Source organism: Erithacus rubecula (assembly GCF_903797595.1).
Source record: "Erithacus rubecula genome assembly, chromosome: 5".
Lineage (NCBI taxonomy): Eukaryota > Metazoa > Chordata > Aves > Passeriformes > Muscicapidae > Erithacus > Erithacus rubecula.
Genome location: NC_136687.1, coordinates 16,631,827 through 16,656,074, shown reverse-complemented (window position 1 = coordinate 16,656,074; position 24,248 = coordinate 16,631,827). Strand labels below are relative to the sequence as shown.

General features: G+C 44.0%; 1 protein-coding gene across 1 annotated transcript; it reads left to right on the top strand.

Moving 5' to 3' along the window:
- Positions 1-3,791: 3,791 nt before the first annotated feature.
- LGI2 (leucine rich repeat LGI family member 2) lies at positions 3,792-23,820 on the top strand. Its single transcript, XM_079306084.1, has 8 exons — positions 3,792-3,994; positions 4,075-4,146; positions 6,936-7,007; positions 10,532-10,603; positions 11,160-11,231; positions 12,269-12,438; positions 17,128-17,292; positions 19,782-23,820. The coding sequence occupies exons 1-8, from the start codon at positions 3,795-3,797 to the stop codon at positions 20,597-20,599; spliced, it is 1,641 nt and encodes a 546-aa protein (XP_079162210.1). The 5' UTR covers positions 3,792-3,794; the 3' UTR covers positions 20,600-23,820.
- Positions 23,821-24,248: the final 428 nt, after the last annotated feature.

Below are 24,248 nucleotides of genomic sequence, written 5' to 3'. Positions count from 1 at the left end.
ACCTGTTTTCTGTCATATGAATTTTCTGAAACAATCACTCATTTTTAATTTCAGCAGGACAGGACCATCTGCTGTGCCCTGCTGGTGTTCCAGGCTCTCTTCTCAGCCTCTGACAAAGCCTAGACTCTTCACACTGGTGCCTTCCTTTGCAGTACCCTGGCCCTGCTGGACCTGCCTCTCATCCTCCTCTGACTCATGAGGCTCCTCTTGACCCTTTCAAGACTGCCAGCAAGGGCAGTCTGTGCCTGGCAGCCCCTCACTGAGGGCAACAGAGATGCTGCAGATGAGGCTGCACAGAACACCCCAGAGGAGGACAGCAGGAGAACATCCCTCTTCCTCTTCCACGGGAGATAGAGGGTATCACCAAATAAACTGCATTTTAATCAGTTAAATCAGAAGACACCTTGTCTGCAAAATTAGTTGTGGGCAGTGCTAGCAGATTTTCCATTTTGAAGTGTCCTGGGATTTTTAGGTGTCTTCAAGAAACAGCTTAGCCTGAGTGAATGTTGAAGAACTGAGTGGTGGAATTGGGGTCCCAGCTTTGTGTCTTTTAGAGAAGGTGCTTTACACACCAGTATGGCATTTGTAGACATTTAAAACCCTGCAGCAATACTGAACCCCAAGCTGTGTTTCCTGACAGAATGCTGAGTGCCTCTTGGAGAGGGTGAATGTATCAAAGGCTTCCCAAAGCAGCATCTCTGGACAGCCACAGCAGTCACACTTCATGGGGAAATGTCTTGTCTGGTTCATGGGAACATCATTAGTTTGTTGCTGTTTTGGGAAGTCATTGTTGTGTCTATTTAATAGAATCATAGAATAACTCAAATTGGAAGGAGCAGATAAGGATCACCAAGTCCAACTCCCTGTTTTTTCAAAGGATTACATAAAAAACCCCCATACAACTAAGTGGCATCCAGATCCATGTCCCTTGAACTCTGTCAGGCTTGTAGGCATGGCAACTTCCCGGGGAAAAATGATTGACCATCCTCTCAGTTAATACCCTTTTCCTGATGCAGCTTCATTCCATTTCCTTGTATCCTGTCAGCGATCACCAGGGAGAGCTCATCGTCGGCCCCTTTGCTGACACTTTTGGAAATTGTAGACTCCACTCAGGTCACCCCTGAGCCTTCTTTTCTGCCAGCCAAACAAACCCAGCAACCACAGCCACTCCTCATTGTCTTGCCCTCAAGATCTTTCAATATGCTGGTTGCCCTCCTTTGGGCACAGCCTCATAGCTTTATATCCTTTCTTATATTGTGGTGCCCAAAACTGGCCCCAGAGCTCAAGGTGAGAGCAGGGTGCAGACCACTCCCTCCCAGCTCAGAGCAGAGCAGGACAATCCCCTCCCCTGCCTGGCTGGTGATGCTGTCCCTGATGCCCCCAGGACACAGTTGTCCTTCCTGGCTTCCAGGGCACTGCTGACTCATCCAACTTTTCACTGACTGGGATCCTCAGATCTCTTTCCACAGGCTGTCCTCCAGGCTGTCATCCTCTGATTTGTATGAATTAGCAGGATCACCCGTCCCAGATGAAGAATCTGTCACTTGCTCTTGTCAAATGTCACATGCTTGGTGGCTGCCCAGCCCTCCAGTCTTACCCACATCACTCTACAGGGCTTCTTTACCCTGGAGGGAGTACACAGCTCCTATTAATTTAGTATCATTGGCAAATTTTCTTAATGTACATTCATTTCCTGTGTTCAGATAATTTATAAAAACCTTACAGAGCTCTGGCCCCAAAATGGAGCCCTATGGAACCCCACTGGTGGCTGGCTGACAGTCTGATGTAACCCCATCTACTGCAACACTTCAAGCCCAACCTGTAAGTCAGCTGCTCACCCAGTCTATGATGGACTTTTCTAGCTGCATGCAGGATATTTTGTCCAGAAGGATACTGTAAGAGACAGTAATAAACCTTTTGATTTCTGATAGTGTTCTTATAATTTTTAATGTTCTTTTATCTGGCACTTTCAATGACATCAGGATAAAGCACCAGTGACCCAGCTGAAAGAGAATGACAGGAAATCCAGCAGCTTTGATGGTTCACAACAATTTCTGCCTGCTTGCCGATGAAATAAACATCCTCAGATTATTAGGGCGGTAGAATTAAGATGCAGATGTGGTGTGTAACAGCTCCTGCAAAGAGACGTAATGAACAAATCATTAAAACCACTGAAAAGATTAAACGAGGCAAAGAAAACTGGGACTAACACTGACCTCAAACAATTTCTCTGTCTTGTTTCTGCCTAATCAGATGATAAATTAATTAAACTGCTAGCTCAGGTGTTGCTCATGCTTTCTGAATTTTTGTCTGCTGCAGGGATTGTGTATGGGGGGAGATGGAGACCTGGGGCTGCTCAGCACAAAGAACAGGAGTCTCAGTGGTGTTTTCAGCCAGGAGGCTCTGCTGGGCTGTGCGGGCAGTGGGGAGGGGCAGCAGGCAAGAGCTGCAGCGGTGGAAATGGACGCGGGAATTTGTGACCGGCCCAGGCAGACCGAGAAGAGAGGCTTGGACACAAAGGATAGTGAAGGTTACAAGAGTTACAAAAAGTAATTCTTTGGCGTTACAAGACAAGTAACCTGTAACACAAAGTTACAAGAGTAATTCTTTTATTGATGTGCGTGAGGCGTCTCATTCAAATCAGGGCAGCACAAATGTGGTTTTACAGGCAGTTCTGAAACCTTTCAAGCATTCAGATACAACATGATTCAATTAATGAGTATTTAACACACACATACTACTGGAAACTGGAATTGTGTGGTGCCATCATCCATTTGCTTTTTTCATGACCTAGACATCCCTCTAGTTGGTCTTGGAACCATGGAATCCTCACGGTTAGACAAGATTTCTAAGGTCATCAAGTGCAATCACTAACCCAGTAATGCCAGGTCCACCACTAAACCATGTCCTTAAGCACCACACCCACACATTAGGTTGCCCAGAGAAGTTGTGGCTGCCCCATCCCTGGAAGTGTCCAAGGTGAGGTTGGGTAGTCCACTGACTAACCCAGTCTAGTGAAGTCTGGCCATGGCGCAGGGTTGGCACTGTAAGATGTTTAAGACCTCTTCCAACCCAGACCATTCCATGATTCTGTGATTTTTTTAACACAGCCAGGGATGGTGATTCCAAGGCTTCCCCAGACAGCCTCTAACAATGCCTAAAAATCCTTTCAGTGAAAAAACTTTGCCTGATACCCAATCTAAACTTCCTCTGATGGAACTTGAGGTCGTCTCTTGTCTCTTGTCTTACCACTTATTACCCGGAGGAAGAGACTACATCCATCCCACTACAATCTCCTTTCAGTCAGTTGTAAAGAGCAATAAATCTTCCCGAGCCTCCTTTTCTCCAGGCTAAACACCTCCAGCTCCCTGGACTTGTGCTCCAGATCCTTTACCAGCTTCGCCGCCCTTCTCTGGACACGCTCCAATGCTGGGGCAGCATCACTCTGGAGCTGCCAGCGGGGGCCACCCACGCCCTCCGCATCCCGCGTGCTTTTGGTTTTTGTCTTTTGGCTTTAGTCCCGCGGGGAGGCGGAGGGCCAGGTGCCCCCGCCTCGCCTCGCCCCGCCCGCCGGGACCCCCCCGTCCGCGCCCCGGCGCCGCAGCGGAGGCGGCGCCGCGCTGATGTCAGGGCGCGGGGAGCGGCGGGGAGCGGGCAGCGGGGCCGGGACACGGCGGGGCCGGGACACGGCGGGGCCGGGACACGGCGGGGCCGGGACACGGCGGGGCCGGGACACGGCGGGGCCGGGACACGGCGGGGCCGGGACACGGCGGGGCCGGGCAGGCGGAGCGGGGATGGGGATGGGGATGGGGATGGGGATGGCGCTGCGGCTGCTGCCCGCGCTCTGCGCCGCGCTGGCCCTGCTGGCGCTGCCGCCGCCCGCCGCCCCGCGCCGTGCGCGCTGCGGGCCGCCCTGCAGCTGCTGGCGGGAGTCGGCGCTGTGCGTGGGCGCGGCGGGGGCTCCGCGCAGCCTGCCCGCCGGCCTGGGCTCCCTGTGAGTGCGGGGGACACCGCCTGAGAGGGGGCCGGGGCTGCGGGCCCGTCCCGCCTCACGGCTGGCATCTCTCTTTCCAGGAGCCTGGTCAACGGGACCTTCTCCGAAGTCAAGGACAGGATGTTTTCCCACCTGCCCTCCTTGCAGCTGCTGTAAGTATGGCACTGGGAAGAAGCACGGCCAAGTAGCACTTCACCCCTTCCTCCTAAATAGAGCCCCTTTAAGTATAGAGCCTCTCCACTTCTCCTAGATACGGTTCCCTTTCCCTTAGAGAACGGGAGAAAACGGGAGAAGACAGCTTCCACTGTCCCCCAATGTAGCTGCCGTTTCATAACATTTCTGCTCAGGGATGCATTTTCTGCTCAGAAACCACTTCATAAAATGTGTATTTAGTTACTAAAGGAGGAAAAAAATGTTTTCTGATGCCCTAAGTTCCTCCTTTTTTAAACTTCAGCTTTAGTAAGTTTAAGGCTGAGTTTTGTCCCCCGTTGTTACGTGGGGGTGGCTCTCACTCCTGCTCGCTTTGTGCCCAGGAGTCTGGCACTGGCTTTGTGGGTACAGTGCGGCGAGCAGAGGCTTCCAGGACACCCTTCAGAGAGAATCCTCTGTGTGTGAGGTGCTGCTGCTGCCTGCAGCATGACTCCGTGCTGCAGCGTGCAACTAGGAGTGTGCTCCTTGGGTGCCTTCTGTCCCAGCTGTCCTCTGTGCCAGCTCCCAGCACTTTGCAGCCATCCCTCCCTTCCTGGCCCCAGGCAAGCTGCTTGGTCCTGCCCATGCTGCAGATAGGTGTGTGCCTCCTGCTCCAGCAGCTTATCCAAACTTGCTTAATTTAGCTGTCCCGGGAGGCAGCAGGGAAGACACAGAGACTGCGGTACAACCCCCTGGGGAGCCTGGATACTCGCTCCTCCGGCAGTCTGCAGCAAAGCCTGTGCCCTGCCCAGCCCAGTGCAGCCTGTCCGGAACACTGACAGCAAGCAGGCTCTCCACACCTCCACCCCATAAGGACTGACTGGCCCCCAGGCAAAGACACACTGCAAAGAAAAATACAGCAAAAAGATCCAAAGCCTGCCAGGAAGCCAGGCTGAGTGCTTGCCACAGAACTAGATGTTAAAACTGGTCTTAGCAAGAGGTAGTCTCTAAAGGTGTCTGGGAGGTGGTGGCGAGGCTGCTCTCCTTGGGCACCCCACCTCCTTTGACTCAAAGACCTGTCTGCCTGCTGGGAGGAGCAGCACTCCATGCAAAATGCTGGGGATGGAAGCCTTCATCTCCTTTGCTGTGAAACTGGTCCCAAAACCCACTTTCTGTGAGAGCTGGGGGTCAGCACCCCCAGCAGAGGGCACGGGGACCTTGCCCACCAATAAACGGAGGCAAACAGTGATCTGTGCCAGCTGGGAAGGAAAATCCATGGGTGGAAGATAAGAGCTGGGGGAATCTGGCTTGGTTTGGGTGGTGTACTAGGAAGAGGGAGGAAGACTAGACAAAGATTGTCCCTTTTCCTTAGCTGCAGTAGATTTCCTGGAGATGTTGGGGTGTGTAGGGTGGTGGGGCAGAGGTGGGTCAATGAGAAAGCAGAAGTTGCTCATGTCACTTTATGTGATAAGTCAGGTGTGGAAGCAAGAGGGTTTTGTCACCACCCTTATGCACTCACAAATTTTGTTGTTTAGTGTAATTTGTAACTTTTTCCTTAAAACATGAGGAAAAAGAATGATTAAGAGCTGCATGCATAATTGAGCACATGGGCACCTCAGGACAATGTCTTCTGTGGCAGTAATCATGGTAAAATAGTAATGCAAGGATTTTTTTTGTGGCGATCTTCATCTTTGTCAGATTTCTTTGGGATAATTTAAGGAGCATTTGTCTAGTATTAGCATAATATCCAGGGATCACAGGGAAAGTTTGCATTTCATGTTCATTAGTCTTCTAAATTAATTTTAGTAAAGTGCCTAAAACCATTCAAAAGGAAGATTAATCAGTTGCTCTAATAAAGCAATTAGTGAGGACATACTCATTCATCGGGGAAAATTCTGAGATTTTCCAAAAATTATTCCTTTTGAGCAGTGTTAGTATTTCAGACCAAATAAGAAGTTTTGCTATTTTCTTGAAAGGAAATTGCTCTCTCTGCCTTTGAACATCAACATTTGGAGATTGTCTGCTGTTGTGCTTTCATACAGCAAGGAATGAGCTTTACTGGCAAAGCCTCCGTAACCTCCTTCTCCCTGGCTGTCTTGTGCTGGCTCAGGTGACAGGTGCCTCTCTGGTGCAGCTCTAACATGTTTTGTCCCTGAAGTTCACACAGGAGTAGGGCAAGGCAGTGCCTGGAGGAGGCAGCACTGCAGCTCTTCCTCAGAGCCTGTGGACACAGGGCTCTGCTCTATAAAGAGAGCAGGATTCTCTGTCTCAGGGCTTTGGATGTGTCTGTGTTTCCAGCAGACAAACTGGCTGCTGTGCTCCCACTGGATGCTGTACCCTATCTGCAGGTCAGGCTTGGAGCATTCCCTTAGGAGAGTGCAATGAGTGAGCACTGGCCCACTGTGACTGCATAAATGAGAGCTGGTGTTTGGGAGCTTAGGAATGGTGCTGAGGTGGACTCTTAAAATTGTCAGTGGGGCTGGAGAAATAGTGAGAGGATGGGGCCCACACTCAGCAGACCTGCCTGCTAATGATGGCTTGTTCTGCTCAGTGGATCACAGAGCTGAGGAGCAGGTTACATTTGGCCAAGGTCAATGGCACATTTTTCCTGGGGAGTAGTGGACATTAACTACATCATGTAATGCTTTTTTTTCCCATAGACCATTCCACATATTTTATGTGTGCTGCATTGGTGGGGTGATATGAGCTCAAATCAGTAAGATTAGTTTGGTCATGGGCAATAAACACAACAGGCATAATCCAGTGTGTCAAGTTTTAATGTGCTTTCCTATTGCCTGCTCTCCATTTTCAGCTTGCTGAACTCCAACTCCTTCACTGTTATACGAGATGATGCCTTTGCTGGTCTCTTCCATCTGGAATACCTGTAAGTTTGCTATTTTATGTCCTTTATAAATAAAAATGTTTTGATAAGTTGCCAAGATTCCTGCTACAGAGTCTTGGTCTTTACTGTGATTCCCAAGAGCAGAGGAGATGAAGGACTTATGTCCCACTCCTGTGCAAATATTCTTTATGGTGGCTGATGATTTTTCAGATGTTACAGTGCATTTTTAAAAGATGCTGAAAATGCAAGATGTCTGTGCAATTACAGCACACCAAAAAGGCATTGCTTAGCAAGAGCTTGTCTTGGCTTTCTAGAACAGTTCCAAACCTGTCAAGGGGGTTTGTACCTCAGGCAAGAGGTGGAGCAGCCTGTCCTGACCTATGGGCAGCCTGAGCAGGAATCGCAGAGTACTGGTGTACTGCCCAGAATAACTCTGATTCTGCTTCTCTTCTCTCAACTTTTATCTCCTACTTTGCCCTTTTTCTGATACCTTGTTTAATGTCTATACAATTTATTTTTATCTAATTAATTATAAATACATAAACAGATAATTGCACATTTCATATAATATAAATTATAATAATTATATTATTATCTAAAATTATTTAACTCTCCTCTTGTTTGTATCATTCACTTAGTTGATTTTTACATTTCTTTTTCTTATTTATTTTTATTTCTATTTCACCCTTTTTTCTTTTAAAAAAGAGCATTAGCCCTAGTACAAGGTTGTCTTCCCTTCACACTCCAAAGGACAACATTTGTCTGTGTTACTCAGTATGAGATGGTGTGTTTGAAACTATGAATACAACTTGAAAAAAATCCTCATTTCACCCACCATTCCAAGCTGAAATGTAGCTGTGGAAAACATTTGTCCTTTTCTACAGGAAGACCAATGCTCATAAAACTGACTCATGCTAAAATCTTGAAGGCAAATAATTATGGTGGGGTATATTCAGGGTTAATAGTCTGGTACATGTGGAGTAGCCAACAATGGAATTTGCAGCTAATGATAAATGGTATATGCTAAAATCCATGATTCAGCTACATCTGGATTTTTCAGAGATAGCAAGTTATCTGAGCATTCTTTTTTCCTTGTGTCTACAGGGAAAAAAACATTTGCAGTAGTTTGTAAAAAGGAAGAAAAACCTTTTCTGTTGTATGCCATCAATAGCCTGCTTTCAGCACAGCTTACATTGTGGTAGTTGTGCTGGTCACTGCCAGCAGATCCCTGTGTGAATGAAACACCCTGCTCTCCTCAGATGGTCAGAGGGCACATCTCTGACCACCAGCTGCAAGCCAGGGAGCAGGATGAAGACTGGTAAAGTCTTTCAGCTTCAAATTCTTTCAGCAGCTGAACTGATGCCTAGAGAGGCTACCTGGAACAGAGGCTAGACAGTGTTAAAGGAACAAAGTAGGTATTTACTAAAAGGTCTTTAAAGTGTACACCTTGGGCAGCACAGTAGCCTGGATGAGGCTACACCCAAGATGGACACAAGATGGATGACTGGTCACAAGTTTTCACACTTTTATAAGTTTTGGTCCATTTACGTATTGGGGTTTATTATCCAATTACAGCTTCAGGTTGTGAAGTCCCATCCTCCCAGTTTGCTCTCCCCAGTTTGCTGTAGTTCATACTTTTTGGGCCTGGTGTTCTTAGTTCTTGGGCTGGAAAAGGATTGTTTTGTCTAACTGAACTGTGAAGAGAACTTGCTAACACTTTATATGGAGTTCAGAGTCACAGATTAAGGCAGTACAGAATCTGAAAAATATGAAAGCTAAAACTGAATACATCAGAAAAAGTGCTCTCAGTTAATGCTTGTGGTTGCCTTTTCTGCTAAATCCATAGAGTTTTTCCTCTTCCCAGCAAATCACCCCTTCCCCTTTTGGGAACTGGCCGGGAGTGGCCTTCATCTGTGACTTGTTTTTTTTGGCCATGCAGCCAGTAAAACCAATACAGCTTCCATAACTCCAGTCTCTTAGTTACCAGGGATCAGACTTTGTGGAGAAGGAGGAAACCTCACTGACAAATAGCAATGACAAGTGTCTGTGTGTGCAAAGCCAAAGTCTCTGGCTGAAGAGCAGCTGGGGAGCACCCACAGTTGATACTATATATAGATAATATAGTTCCAGCTGTGTCCTGCTGCACTTGCAGCACTCATAATGGCATCCAATGTACCCTTAAACTGTCTCTGTGTACCAAGTCTGGATAGGACAGGTCTGATAAAGATGGGAGCTTTGCTAGCAAACAGACTGGAATTCCTAGAGCAGCATCTCTTGCAGGCCGGGCTTGGTGATTCAAGAATCTGGCAAATTCTTGAGTTCCAGCTTGTTGCAGTGTAGCCTTGTTTGCATGGACCACTGAGCTATGTAGGGATGCCAGCTGCCAGTGAGGGTGTCAGGAGGCAGGGGGCTCTCTGCCCTTGTGGATTGAATTTGTGGCTCCACACAGCCCTGAAAGGGCTGACCTGCCTCTGACATCTCCCATGTAGGCATAACACTTTCTCATCTGCACCCTTTGCCTGCAGTCAGGGTCCCAGTCACTTCATGAAGGATTTTCCCTGCACCTAAACTGCAGAACCAAGAGCTTGTCATCTCCTGCATTCCCATCTTCACTCTCTTTAGAAGAGACCTTGCATCATTGCATTTTTCCTCTACCTTCTCTAGAGGGCAAACAGAGCTGCTTAGGAATAAGGAGGCACTTTTATCTCCTAAGCCTTTTATAAAGTCAGCATACAGTTTTCTTCATCCAGCTATAGCTGTATCACACAATATCTTGATGGCCACCTGGCTGCAATCACTTTGCAGGGATGATGGTGTATTTAGGGATTCGTCCTCAAGTGCTCAGGGGTCAAGATGCTCAAATATCAGCTCTTTCCTTAAATGCTGACGTGCAGTCAGGAGGAGCAGCGTGCTGCTGCAATCGATACACTCCTGTCATTGTTCCCCAGGGCACGGGCTGTGACCTGTGTGCAGCCAGCACCCTGCAGAGATGTCCCAGCTGGACAGAGCTGAACTGTGGCAGCCAGAGCTCAGCCAAGGCAGTGGCCTTGCTGTTTGTGCAGGTGTCAAACACGTGCAGCTCAGGTCAGGGCTGTGTGGGTAGGAGGTGGCACTGTGTGTGTGCAGCCACAGGAGCTCCCCATCAGACCAGCCCTGACACCACTGTGCTGCCTTCAAAATGCTGGGGATTTGTGACAGGGGAAGAAGGACTTTGGCTTCTAAAGTCTGCCTCAGGAGGCTCCTGCACAGGTCTCTTGCCTCACACAACACATCCTGAGAGGATTACCAAGACAGGAATAATGTTTTTTTGCTTTGTTCACTTTGTTCCATTTCTGATGGATGTTTGTGTCCTGTGCCATCCCTTGTGCTGCCAAGTACTTGCATTGTTCCTTGCAGTCTGCCCAAGGAAAGGGGAAAAGAGAACATGAGTGGTCTAGTGAGTGTTCCCTTCCCACTATCCAGTCTGAAGGAGCTGCCCAGAAATATGCTGCATCTGGCAACCATAGCTTAAAGCACTGTGATGATAATAATAATGTTACTTAAAGTATTTTAATTTTTTTCCCTAGATTTATTGAAGGAAATAAAATTGAAACCATTTCAAGAAATGCATTTCGTGGCCTTCGTGACCTGACTCACCTGTAAGTTATTCAGCACTTGATAATTTCTACTTGAACAAAACTCTCCTGGGAGACCACTAGTTTTCCTGCTACACAGAAAACTCCTCTTCCCTCTGTGTCAGCTTCCTCCTGCTGTCAACCAAATGATTTCCATAAATTAAGAACCAGCCTTAGAGCCATTCTTGCCTGGGCAGCACTGCCACATGTTGGGCTGCCTGCGTGCAGGCACAGCTGGGTCTAGGATGCCTCTGGTACCCCCAGCACTGCTCTGGTTCTCATCACCACCACCACACTGCCTACCCACGATTAACATTCCTGCTTCTTTTCAGTGTGCCCAGGGATTGCTCTGTGGGTTACATTTGCACCTGGGCAAAAAAAATAAAAGGGTTTAAATATTTTACTTTTATGTGAATTTCAAGCAATCTCCATTCTTGAATGAGAATAATTAATGCCTGTTCCTGGTAACTTCTAATGGTGCCAGTGGCTGGACACTGCTGGATAATTAACAATCTGCAAGTGAGCTCAGACTTGGTAAGAATTGCAAGAGGTAGCAATGATATTAAACTTTCTTTTCTAGTTCTTTGGCCAATAACCACCTCAAAGCTCTGCCAAGGGATGTCTTCAGTGATCTAGATTCTTTAATTGAACTGTAAGTAAAGAGAATCTTTCTACTGCTTCTGCCACTCTTGCTCTAAGTTTTAGGTTCTGGGTGTGTGGTGCTGTATCTGGTATCTACACAGAAAAAAAGCATGGTTTTTTTGTTTCTTTTTTTTTTATTTTATTATTGTTTACTTGATAGACTCTTCTGAGCAACTGCTGTTTCTTAAATCACTGTTGCTTCTTGTGATGCTGTACACATTTTGTGTTATTGTACTTCTTTCTGATGTCTTATGTAAACTGGGTTTTAGAGAAAGGGAGACAAGCATAAAACTACATTTTCTCTCAACATATTTCCCTATTATTGTTTCATATTCTCTGAGATTATTTCAGTACAAGGGATTAGTAAAAAAAAAAAAAAAAAGCTTATTTTCCTTGTTTCTGTGCAGTTGTAGCACATTGCTGACATACTCTCAGTACTTCCATGTGTAACTAGGAACTATTTCCCCTATTTTTGGCCTGGCTCTTCCAACCAGCAAAGTAAAATTGTAAGCCACAGAAATTGCCAAAGGATCAAAGAACAAGTACAGCTGAAATTGCACATACATTAGTAGGAAGTAAAATTGGCTCTACATCAGCAGCAACTCAAAAAATACAAGTCTTACATCTGTATTTCATGTCTGCACAGCTGCTCTGTCAACCAGTGGTACTGGAACAGTTTAGTGAAGGAATGATCTGTATAAATGGTGCAAAGGAGGCCTGCAGCAGACAACCTGAATGTCAGGATGTATTACATTACAGTCCTCATCCTATGAAATCTCACCAAAAAAATAACTTTACACATGAATCACAGGGCTCCATTACTATGATTATATATAGCCATAAACTGCAATGATTTTTCAAAACACCCAGTGAAAGAGAGCTCATAATAAACTAATGCAATTTAAGAAATTTCCCTGTTTTCAGTTCAGAACAATTCAAGGACACTCAGATATTTTGAAATTCAGCATGTCAAGGTGATGACAGTTCTGTAGTACTCATATTGCTATCAACCTTTTCAAATATGTTTATTTCTGTGTGTTTTTTTAGAGATTTAAGGGGAAATAAATTTGAGTGTGACTGCAAAGCCAAGTGGCTGTTTTTGTGGTTAAAGATGACAAATTCCACAGTTTCTGATGTCCTGTGTATTGGTCCAGCAGAATATCAGGATAAGAAGTTAAATGATGTGACAAGTTTTGATTATGAATGCACCACTACAGGTATTCAGAATGTATATTTCTAAGCACACTACAAATGGTTAAATATCAGAAGTTTAGATGATAGCCTTTTGCTTCTATGAGCATGACCTGGGGGGAGGAAAGGGTTACATACAAAGCACTTTTGAGTACTAGAACAAGTACAAAATGGGAAAATTGCATTTTGAAGCCAAAGTACTGAGTTTTTATTTGGATTAAGTGATAATGGGAGAAGAGCTCTGCCTATTCATATTCCAAAAGACTTGATTATGACTCAATTTGTGGCTTAATTTTCATCACAGAATGCTTTCTATTATCTGGAATAAAGTCATACAGTTATGGCAGATGAGCTTCCCAAAATCTCTGTATTTCACAGAAAGCAATGAAAATAAGTTCCGAAATGTGGCTATAGCTGTTATCTTTATTTGATAAATCATGATTTGTTAGCATCAAAGATGGTGGCAATAGTGCCAGCAGTTCTTCATGGAACTCCATTAAGGTGAAGAGAAAAGTCCAATAATATTCTGACTACTGTCTTGCCTAGGATCTTGTTTTTTTATTTTTAAGGTAATGTAAAGCATGCTGAAGGGAGCTAAGAGAAATTTGCATGTGGTTATGCTTGTATTTTATACCCAAACTGCTGCAGTTACCTATCTTTAAATGTAGTCACATCATATAACTGAAAATATCAGCTGCAGGTTTTGTTTTTCATCTTTTTTGAATAGGATGTCAGTGCTCTGCCTTTTTCTAGACAGTAATATCAAAGGTGTGCAAGTTCTCATTTGTCATCAAGTCAGTCATTATTATTAGAGGATAAGAGAAAAGGTGATTACTAGTAATGTAAAATGAAATTTCAGGAATGGGTATGAAAGGTACTTTGATGGCAATATGTGAAGGAAAAGAGAATGAACTCAGAATTCAAAATTATGTTAGAAGAGCAGCAGTGGTAAAGTGCAATAACCTGCTGCATAAATGGATGTCAAGCACAGGAGAGCAATGAAGTTTAGAACAGTACCAAAGTTACATTCCTATGTCTGCCAAATCACCAAGACACAGCAATGCAAAGTAAAAGCAGGGTTTATTTCTCTGCAATCTGGTTTAAACAGTTGTGCAACACTAACAGAAAGCCTTACCTGGCCCTCAAACTTACCCTGACCTACCAGCCCTCTGTCACCTTTTTGTACCTCGACACTCCAAAGGTGTTCCAGGCAAAATTCACCTTTAACATTGTCCCTTTGTCTGCTGTAAGTGAAATTACACCAAGCACAAATCTAATTTCACTTGCTGCAGAGTTTTTGGGAAGGCATTCCATGGGGCAGGGATTGCCCAGCTGAATACTTGTTCAAAAGCCCTCAGAGAAGTGTTTCCATGGCACAGCATGTAGCTGTCATACTCTGTTCTGTGTGACCTTGGTGGTCTGTGGTGTGGTGTCAGGCCACTACTGCTTTCTTTTTCCCTGCCATTGCCTCCCCCAGATCCAAATGGAGTGTAAATATGCCCATATTCCTTCTTTGAGGACTGATTACAGCCTTAGAATACATACTGCATTCTAAGTAAAGCAATATACTCCATAGGTGTATTCTCCTTCCCCAGCCAGTGGTGGGCAGGGCTCTGCAAACCTCTTTCATTCATACCAGTCTTTAGTATAGTATTTCCCTCCTTTGCCAGGTGGGACCAGACTTTCCATCATTTCTGGTCTCCAGTACTCTGTGCTGAGCATGACTGGGTGCAGGATGGTAACAGAGCAGTTTGTTGGTGAAGTGTGTGTCTCCTTGGCCCAGTCAGCTCACTGCATCAGCTGAACTGCTGCAATGGTAACAGCAGAGATGGAAAGAGGTGCTGCCAAATTTGAAATAAAAAGGCAAAAACCAAAATGGTTCTGTTGCTTCTTCACAGAGAAAGTGATTGACAGTATCAGTGACCTGTATTTTGACTCTTTTTGTGGCAGTACCTGTCCTTTCCATTTCTCAGTGCTTGCATCATGGAGGCAGGTTAAGCCATTTCACTTCATTTCTTGTCTTTCAGTGTGTGAGGGGGCTGTGCTGTGGCTGTGAGCACCACAGGGGAACATGTAACTCGCTTTCAGGAGTCTGGAAAGCAGGTCCCAGGCTCCCACAGCCACTGGGAACAGGCAATGTTTTGCCCAGACCTGCAGGCAGGGATCATCTCACTGAGCTTTGCAAGCTTGTTTTCCCCTTTCTTTACACAGCTGGGATTGTCTTCTGGAGGTGGTTTTCTCTTTCCCTGCTGTCTGGAAGGGAAAACAGTTTGCAAATAAATAGGTACTGCTTAGTTCTTGCTCCTGTGCTGGAGATCTCCTGTAGTGGGAGAAGGGAGAAGGGAAAGGATGGTTAACATCCTGCTGGCACACCCAGGTCCTGGGTAGCCTCACCTGGAGTAGAAGCATCCACTGCAGGGAAGAAGGGATGTGAGGAGAGTGGGATTGAATTGCAGGACACAGTTTAGGAGCAGCTGCACAAACAGACCATCACTTGAATTTTTCATCAGTGTCCTATAATGTCCCCTGCATTCTCCCCTCTCCAGAGATGGCATCAGTGCTCCTGTGTGCTGGGATCAGCCCAAGCAAGAGTTGCCAGAAGGAAAATCAGCCCAGTAAAATGTTGGGTCCCTTACCTGTGACACCAGGATTCCAGTTCACCACAGAAAAAGCAAAGGTGGAAGTGACTGGAGGAGAGGGGGGCACCCCCAGTGTCCCAGCAGAAAACAGCATGAAAACCACGTCTGGAGACAGAGAGAGCCAAACTGTGCATGGGGTGGGAGGGAGAGAGGGACAGCTCATGCAGCCAGCAGCTGGGGGAAGCGTGGGCTGTGTCCTCAGCCCTCACCCATCATGGGGATCCCATTTCAAAGAAAAAGAAATTGGAAAAGGGCTCCTCCCCAAGTCTGTATTTACTGTATTAGCTCTTTCTAGCATTACAGCAAGATATGTAGAACTAAATTAAGCCCCCAAGGCCTAAATTTTTTGTAGCCCTGATGTAGCAGCAATTTCCACTGTGTAACCCTGTTCTACATTACAATCTGCTTTTGCCAGCTGGTGCTAAAAACAACATTTATTGCTTTTTACTGGTTAAAAATTATTTCCCTACCCATTTCACATACAGACTGGTTTGTTTCAATTCACAGATTCCCCCAAGTGTTTCACAACTGTTCAGATTTCAAGAGATGTCTTTTCAGGATTATTTTTTGGGTATTTTATCTCATTATTTTTATTTTCTGTGACTATATCTGCTATTGCTCCATCCTTTAGCAGCCTCTTATAACTGGTCAGTTACTTTTGCTTTCTGCATTCTTCAGTGTCAGTTTTCCCCAGCCCTTTTAGTGTCCCAGTGAGAATGAAGATAACTTTCTTGTTTGCCTGCCAGCATTTATGGACCAAGCCCAAGCTGTATTTATAATAGTCCCTCCAAGAATGAAGACTGTCATTTCTTTCACAGCTGTGGAACCTGCTCTGTTTTTTTAATGGTAGTCATCTATCTTTATTCTCCACAAGTGTAACTCCTCAAGGGCAAGGCTTTCAAGCATGCAGAAACAGAGGGTTCTTCATTCAGAAGCAATTATTTCATAATGCACCAAAATAAGGGACTTGAGTGAGGACTTAATTACCATTTCACCAAAATCCCTGGATGCTCAGGCTGTTCCAACACAGAAGTGTGTGGTGAAGGCCTGTAGCAAATAGAGATTAAAACAGAGCAGTGCCTGGTTCTGCACAGAAATGCCAACACAGGGAAGGTGCCTTTCTTTTTCTACATATCTGTATCCACACATTACTTCAGTGCAGGCCTCCTACCACATTTGAGACCTGAGTGCTTTGCCAGCTCTGTTACACCATGGTTTTTTCCTGATAATAGAGATCTTGCACAGCTGTCTGGTCAAATGTCAAATTCAGACCCAGATCTCCCCAGTTTGCACCTGATTGGCTCTGTGGTGACTGCTGACATACCCCAGGGTGAATTTTCAAATTAAGTCTAAAAAGGCACTTAATTTTTGAGGGAAAAAAATCTTTAATTCTGGAGTTAGACTCCTAATCTTTACAGGTTGCTCTAATTTCTCAGTCTTATTGTCTAGGATAAGTTTTCCACTGGATAGTAATTTTCAGGTTGGTTGTATTTTATGCCTAAACTACACTATAATGCCCCATAAAACATTATGTTAACTGAGTTTTTGATTACACCATTTTGTCTATGGTCTAGGCAAAATGGGGTTATCCCCAGGCAAACTTCAGATATCATTTCACTTTCTGCCTGGTTTAGCATAACACAAATTGCTAGTGATTAAATTTGCATGACTTAAGAAGTTATTGGACTTCAGCTGGTAGTTGCTGTCTCTCAGCTTGAATGTGATTCTAGCAAGGCCATTTCACTTGACGGGGAAGCAACTTCCAGCTGTGGGGAAAGAGAATTCTCTCTCTATTTCACTGATAGTATCCAGCCTAGATGGAAAATCTGAATTATTTCACTATTTACATATTTGATCTCCTTGACAAATACATTTCCAGAGGACAGTTCATGACACCTAAAGCAGGAAACACTTTCCCTGTTGCTGCATGCCTAAGATGAGCACTGATACTTCCATGATAGTGTTATACAAAATCCAGAGTATTTCACTCATTTTTCAGTGTACAACATTCTGATGCACCACTGACTATGTTTCCAGCAAGGATGTATCCTAACTGTTGTCAATGTGTCTTTCTAGATTTTGTTGTCCACCAGATTTTGCCCTACCAGTCTGTTTCAGTGGATACATTCAACTCAAAGAATGATGTGTTTGTAGCTATTGCACAGCCCAGCATGGAGAACTGCATGGTGCTGGAGTGGGATCACATCGAGATGAATTTCAGGAGTTATGACAATATCACAGGTATATGGACACTGGGATTCCAGTCACTGGTGAACTGTTGGCATTTCACAAGGATAAACTTTGTAGACGGGACCAGTTTGTTGGGTTTTGTCCTGGATCTCTGTTGAATTTGGCTGATTGAAGTGAGTGATGTTGGGATGTGGGTGACTCCATGGAATAATGTGTCTCATTAACACATGCACATTTAACCTTACTGTAGCACACAAACCAGGCTTTTATTGTCCAATCTTGTAAATTTTCTGAAGGCACAAACACTTGCCACAAATGTCACACCATGGCCCAGCTTTGCACTCACTGCCTCAATCACACAGAAAGTTAAAGCAGAAGATGAAGGAACACTTGATCTTGCCAAAGTGCCTGCAAAACAGAGTATAAAAACAATCTATTGCATGCAGGAGGAAACAAGTCTGAAGGATGCTTTTAGAGTGAGCTGATCAAGAAGCCATCTGAAAACCACAGAAATACTTAAGCTGTGATCTTTACCTAAAGAGATGGGCTATAAAGCTTCAGCATTTACTTTCAATTTACCAAAATGCTCAATTAACATCTTGGCCAGATTACTGATCAAACAAAAAGCCTGTGTGGATGCCAGGTGATGTACTAATGCTGATTTTCTAACAACTGTTCTGTCCCTAACCAACACTTGTGGTGCTCAGTCACACCATGACAGCAGAGGCAGACTCCTCAGACCTGTTATCTGCTGCCCGATTTCCCATATACTCCAAACCAGAGGTTTTGAAGACTCAGGAGCTAAATTATCAATGGAGCATCTTTCCCTCCTATTCCTTGTGTGTGATTGATTTTTTTGCCTTATATTTTGGGATCCATAGAGTATGCTGTGTCCTCCTCTGGTGTTGACTTCTATGAAGGTAGCAAACACCTTCTGAGATCAGCTGTGTGTGTCACTAACAAAAGCTACCCCTCTGTCAGGAAATTTTGGAAATGAAAAATGTTGCTTTTTTAGGTTTCATTGTATTTTGGTAGATTAGGGTAAAATATGTACCAGGGATGTAAACTGAGGAGTCAACAGCCCAGAGAGAGCTATTTCTCTGGAAATGAAACTGAGAGTGTTACTCATTTGCAAAGATAGCTGCTTTCAGGTATTTCACCTTCCTCTGAATGACCTGATTAGGAGACATTTCTCCCAGGGACTTGTGTCCTAGCTCCACACTCTGAGTTTGCTTCTGGATGGTCTGAGCTTGAGCTCTGGACTCTGAAATGTACATGAGCCTGAGACATTTGCCAGGGGACACAGGCACACAAAGAGCCTCCTGCAGAGCCTGGCGAGCATTTTGCAGAGCTCTGGAGCCAGCTCCACAGAGAATTTCACTACTTACCATATGCTTGGCATTTGGATATCTAAATTTAGCCCTTTACAACATGGCCTTATGGAGCTGAGTTAGCTGTCGAGGTTGCCTTTTCAGTGAACAAGAAGAGGAAAGCATTGCTGTCCTCTGCAGAAGGAGACATGAGACAGGTGAAAGCTCTGCTAGAGTTTATGTTTTGACTAAGTTAGATCAGAAGGAGCCTGGATGACCAGCTCAACCACTCGTGCCTGTGCTGCAGGTACCTTGCTGTCTCCTTGAGATGAAGGAATCCCAGCTCTCCTGCACTGGGAGGGTGGCAGATCATCCCAGGCCAGCTCTGAAAGCCACGGGTAGGGTACCAGGAGGAACTAGGGTGAATCTCCTAGTGACTGACTAATGATGCATTGGGGAGCTTGTGCAGCTATAGTTCTACTTAAACTGTGCTTCACAGACAAATTCCTCTCTGCTTCCAACAACACCTACCATAATAGCCTCATTGGTACTTTTTTGATATGGTTCTTATTTAGTGTAACTTGACATTCTCAAAACAGACCATAACCTGATCTATCTGGCAACTGCAATATTCCTAAATATTTCTATTAACAAAATCTCAAGAAAGCCTAACACAAACAATAGAGTTAGATTAATCTTTTTCATTCTGCTGTCAGGTAATATATCCACAAGACGCATCAATATTTCTGTGTACATTTGCAAAAAGCTGACTCCAACCCTTCCAGAGCAAGAAAAATACACTATATTTCATTCTTCTAGTTAAAATGGAAAGAGAGACATTACAAGAATAAGATAATTTCAGATATCTGGGAAGAGCTAGATAAAAACTCTTGTTATTTTTAAATAATAAAATTTAGTTTAAATAATTGTTTTGGATACTAGGGACCATGTGCTTGAATAAACAGAGAACTAAAAAGTATTTTGCATTAAAAGGAATTAGCATTTTATAGTACATCATACTTGCAGACATTGCAGGGTGGGACAAGACATCTCTCCAGTTATTGGGAAGCAAAAAGCTTGAAAAGGTGCTCTGATTTCAAGTAGCAGAAGACAAAACTATGAGATGGTGCAGGTTTAAAAGTGGGGAGGGTGATTTGTGATGTCTGTGGTATATAGGGTTGTTTGTGCTGTGCTAATACATGTGTTCTGTTTCCTTTCTTTGGGCAATAGGTCAGTCTATAGTGGGATGTAAAGCTATTCTTGTTGGTGACCAAGTCTTTGTGGTGGTGGCACAGCTCTTTGGTGGCTCACACATTTACAAGTTTGATGAAAGCTGGACGAAATTTGTAAAATTCCAGGATATTGAAGTCTCTCGCATTTCCAAGCCAAACGATATCGAGCTTTTTGAGATAGACAGCGAAATGTTTTTTGTCATAGCAGACAGCTCTAAAGCAGGTTTGTCAACAGTGTATAAGTGGAACAACAAGGGATTTTATTCATATCAGTCTCTCCATGAGTGGTTCAGGGACACGGATGCTGAGTTTCTTGATATAGATGGGAAATCACATTTAATTCTCTCCAGCCGTGCCCAGGTGCCCATTATACTCCAGTGGAACAAAGCCTCCAAAAAGTTTGTCCCACACGGCGAAATCCCCAACATGGAAGATGTCTTGGCTGTGAAGAGTTTCAGGATGCAAGATGATCTTTACATCACACTCACAAGATTCATTGGTGACTCCAGAGTTATGAAATGGAACAGCAAACAGTTTGTAGAGATACAGGCTCTTCCATCCCGAGGAGCCATGACACTGCAGCCTTTCTCCTTCAAGAACAATCATTACCTAGCCTTGGGAAGTGACTATACCTTCTCCCAGATTTACCAGTGGGATGGTGAAAAGAAGATATTCAGATTATTTAAAGAAATCTATGTGCAAGCACCACGGTCTTTCACAGCTGTGTCAACAGATCGAAGAGATTTTTTCTTTGCCTCTAGTTTTAAAGGAAACACTCAAATATTTGAACATATCACCATTGACTTGAGTTTATGAAAAAATGGTGGAGTGAAATTTATGTAGGATGACATTTATATACAAACAAAACAAAAGAGACCTTTCCAAAAACAGGGTGCACCTGTGGAATATGATGACATTTTCTGAACTTTTCAAACTTACGTATTAATCAGGGACTGCATTTACTTGGTTACTGCATGACATGTCCATTTTATCCTTTTTCAAAAACATCTTGCAATCTGCAGTCATTCAAAGAGGATTGCAGTGCATTAGAATTAATGTTGACATCTAAGAAAATAATCTAAGTTTTATCCAGAAAGCTACCTTGAGTTGAACATCTCATAAAGAATCTTTATGAGTTGAAGCTCATAAAGAAAGTGAAGAGTGAGCCATACAAAGCATTAAAATTATTTTGACTGCTAAACTAATGTTTTAATAGTGTAAATTTTAATATTATAGCCAGTTTTTCACAGTTGCTGATTAATTGCAAAAGCAAACAGCAACATTCCAGAATACACAGAGTTCTCTCTTCAAAATCTTTCTGGTTCACAGTAAATCCAAGGCATCATTATAATTCATTGCAGACTGAAAGGACAGTCAAAATCTATTGCCATTTTTCTTCCACTATTCACTTTTTTTCAGCAACAAATTGTGCATAACAAGTAGCCCAGCCCACAGTAAATGGGTAGCCAGGAAGACTATCCCTTCAGGACTGAGAGATCTTAACAAGTTAACACAGACAGAAAATACCAGAGGTCTGCAAGAACAAATCAATTACAAATCCCATCCCCTCTCTGTTTCAATAGGTATTCCAGAAATTCATTCAATTTTGCCCTAATTCATACTTTTCCTGATGATTCCCAGTAGATTCTGGGTGTTCAAGATGCCATTCTTTTGTGAACCCTCATTCCAGAAGGCAGAGCCTAAGCTTTGCCTGGAACACATGTCGACATTGATGCCCTCCATGTTGTAGCTCCTCTGTACTCACTGGAGGTGGTTTATTGTCTAGTGTTTCTCCTCCAATGCAGCTCATTAGCAATAAATTCAGGTTTGGGGCATCAAAGTTGTGTTTGGGAAATCTTCCTTCTGGCTAAAGTCTAACTGTGAGCTCAGTATCACCAAGTCATCTGAAGCCAAGCTTCTGGAGCTGTTTCAGCCTAGATCTAACCTTGCCTCCAAGATTATCCAAGAAAGATTTCCACTGGGTGAGTCCAGGCTTTTGCCAGGTTGTCAATCCATTGAAGGTTAAAGAGGAAGGTGTGGACAGACTCTGCTTCATTGATGTTTTGGGTGGTTACAGACCAAGGCATTCATTTATCCTAAATAGGGCAATCCTGGCACACAGAGCTTCTCTCAGGATAACAGCAAGGGACTGTTACTCTGGAAAGGCTCTTTGCCAGCCTTACCCAACAAAACTGTACATCAGAGCTCTTGTTTGTTCTCTTACACAACACATTTCTTTAAGTTTCCCTACCACTTAGTCTGCTAGGTTGTTTTATCATGTCTTGCTGCTGCACTGCTGCCTTGGATAATTGGGAGGCTCTGCATAAAGCAGGAGGAGCAAAGGAAACTGTCCTTTATTCCTTCATACTTAGACCTATCACACCATCCTTCTGCTGAGTTTCACATTTTTCCCCTGGGCATGTGAAACATGGCCTGTGATCACAGACAGGGATGTTCTCACAGGCTTTCTGATACCCAGGGTGTGAAGTGTGCTGCAGAAGAGGATTATGTATAAGGACGCCCATGAGGAGTCGTAACCTACCAGTGACCTGGCATATCACAGTCCTCCCCAACCTTTTCCTCTCTGCTGTGAAATGAAATTATTACTGGCCTGTCAGAGACATTACTCATTCTCATTTTCAATCATCTGTGAGGGTTTTTTTTCCTACAGAGTAGTTCAACCTGCTTTTGTTTAAACTACTAATGGCAACCTGGCCCGTCTCACCCTCTGGAACACTGAGCCCTGCCCTCCAAATCCCAAGGTGGTCTCAGTCCCAGTGGTTCAATCAAGAACAGTAAATGCAAACCAACACTCTGCAATAGGGTTTAGCAATACCACTACTAGGATTAAGCTAACAAATCTGACAAAACAAAGAGATTCATGTCTGCCAGTGAATGTATCTTCTTACTATGTTACCAGTTTACTTTATAAAGTGGATATGGCTGGCAAGCAATGTTTATTTAGTTTATGTTGTGGGAAGGCATTTTGTATTGCTTTTCTGCCAAGCATGCGTTTCATAGTGTTAGATATTCTGATGGGGGTGGCACTTAGTGCACCAGCACTTTCTTTTAGGGCTCAACTGTGAGTTCTAGTCACTCAGGAAGGGGCATCAGTCAGAGTGAAAAGCTAGTTTAGAGAAACTGGATCCTTGAACAGGATGCTGGGAAAAGGCTAGTGTATTGAATACCAGGAGATTGTACTGTTTCAAGAGCCAAGGGGATTTTGAGACTTGGCTATCAAGTTGAATTAAATTAAAATGGTCTCTGCAGAGACAGGCTTAATGAAGAGGATAAAGTGATCCACAGGAGTCTAGTTCATTCACATGGGACCAGAAGAAGAGAGTGAAGGAAATGAATTCTGCGGGCAGGCTGCCACTTCTGCTGAGTAGCTGTGCTGGTGAGAAAGGGCAGCTCAGCATCCCTCCAAGCTTCAGGAAGAACCTGGAGTCAGATACAGGCCTGCCTGTTCTGCTGAGTTCATACACAGGAGGTCAAAGAGCTAAGAGGGAGGACAAAAAGCACCAGTTGATTAAGAAAAGGTTATGGTACTTTTCACAGGATTAAACAAAAGTGAGTTCTCAAGGAAGAGCCTTGTTCTGCTCTTCCTGCTCCCAAGGAAAAGCTGCAGGATGCAGGCAGAAAAACAGAAATCACTAATAATTAAAAATACTTTCTGCTTTTCCAAATGTAACCATGAGTTTGTCTCCATAGCCTATATTCTGTAATAGAACTTGTTTTGAATAGTAAATAAAGTATGGATATCCATAATTCATAGAAATTTTACACCATCAGGACAGTGAAAAAGGATAACAGAACATGCCACTGATAATTTTTAATTTATTCTAAAATACATGAATCTATGTAAAGATCGTTAGTTTATATACGCATTGATTTAATATACACTGGCCACAGCAGCAGCATTTTAAGGTTGTATATACATTGAGCTTTTTTTAGTAAAGAGGAGCTGATGCAATCTATGCTACTGACATGTATGTGTACTCTTTCAATATATGAATAAAATGTAGTTAATGTGATTAGCAGTGGTGTGTCACACGTGATAAATATCCACATTATGAGGATCCACACTTGCCAGAGGAATAAGCAGGGTGGGCAAACAGGTCTCTGTCTATTTGTGATTGGGTTTGGCTTTTGACAAGGTGGAGAAAGCCATGCTCAGATCAGTTAAGTCTTTCTTCTGTGCCTGGGATAGTTCGGACCTCCAAGGTTTTGCTCTTCCCCATTTTCCCCTTCACTCTTTCCTTACACCCCATCTAGTGTTAGCAAGTAAGTAATGCACCTATTGCTGCAAGTTTCTTTCACGAGCTCAGTTCTCTCACCACAAAGAGATCTTGATTTTCAAAATAACTAAAAAACATTACTTAAGACATTTAAGTGGATACTTCTAAGACTTTCAGATCTTTGCTCTAGGGTATCTTAAGATTTGTTAAATTTTACTGAATCATTG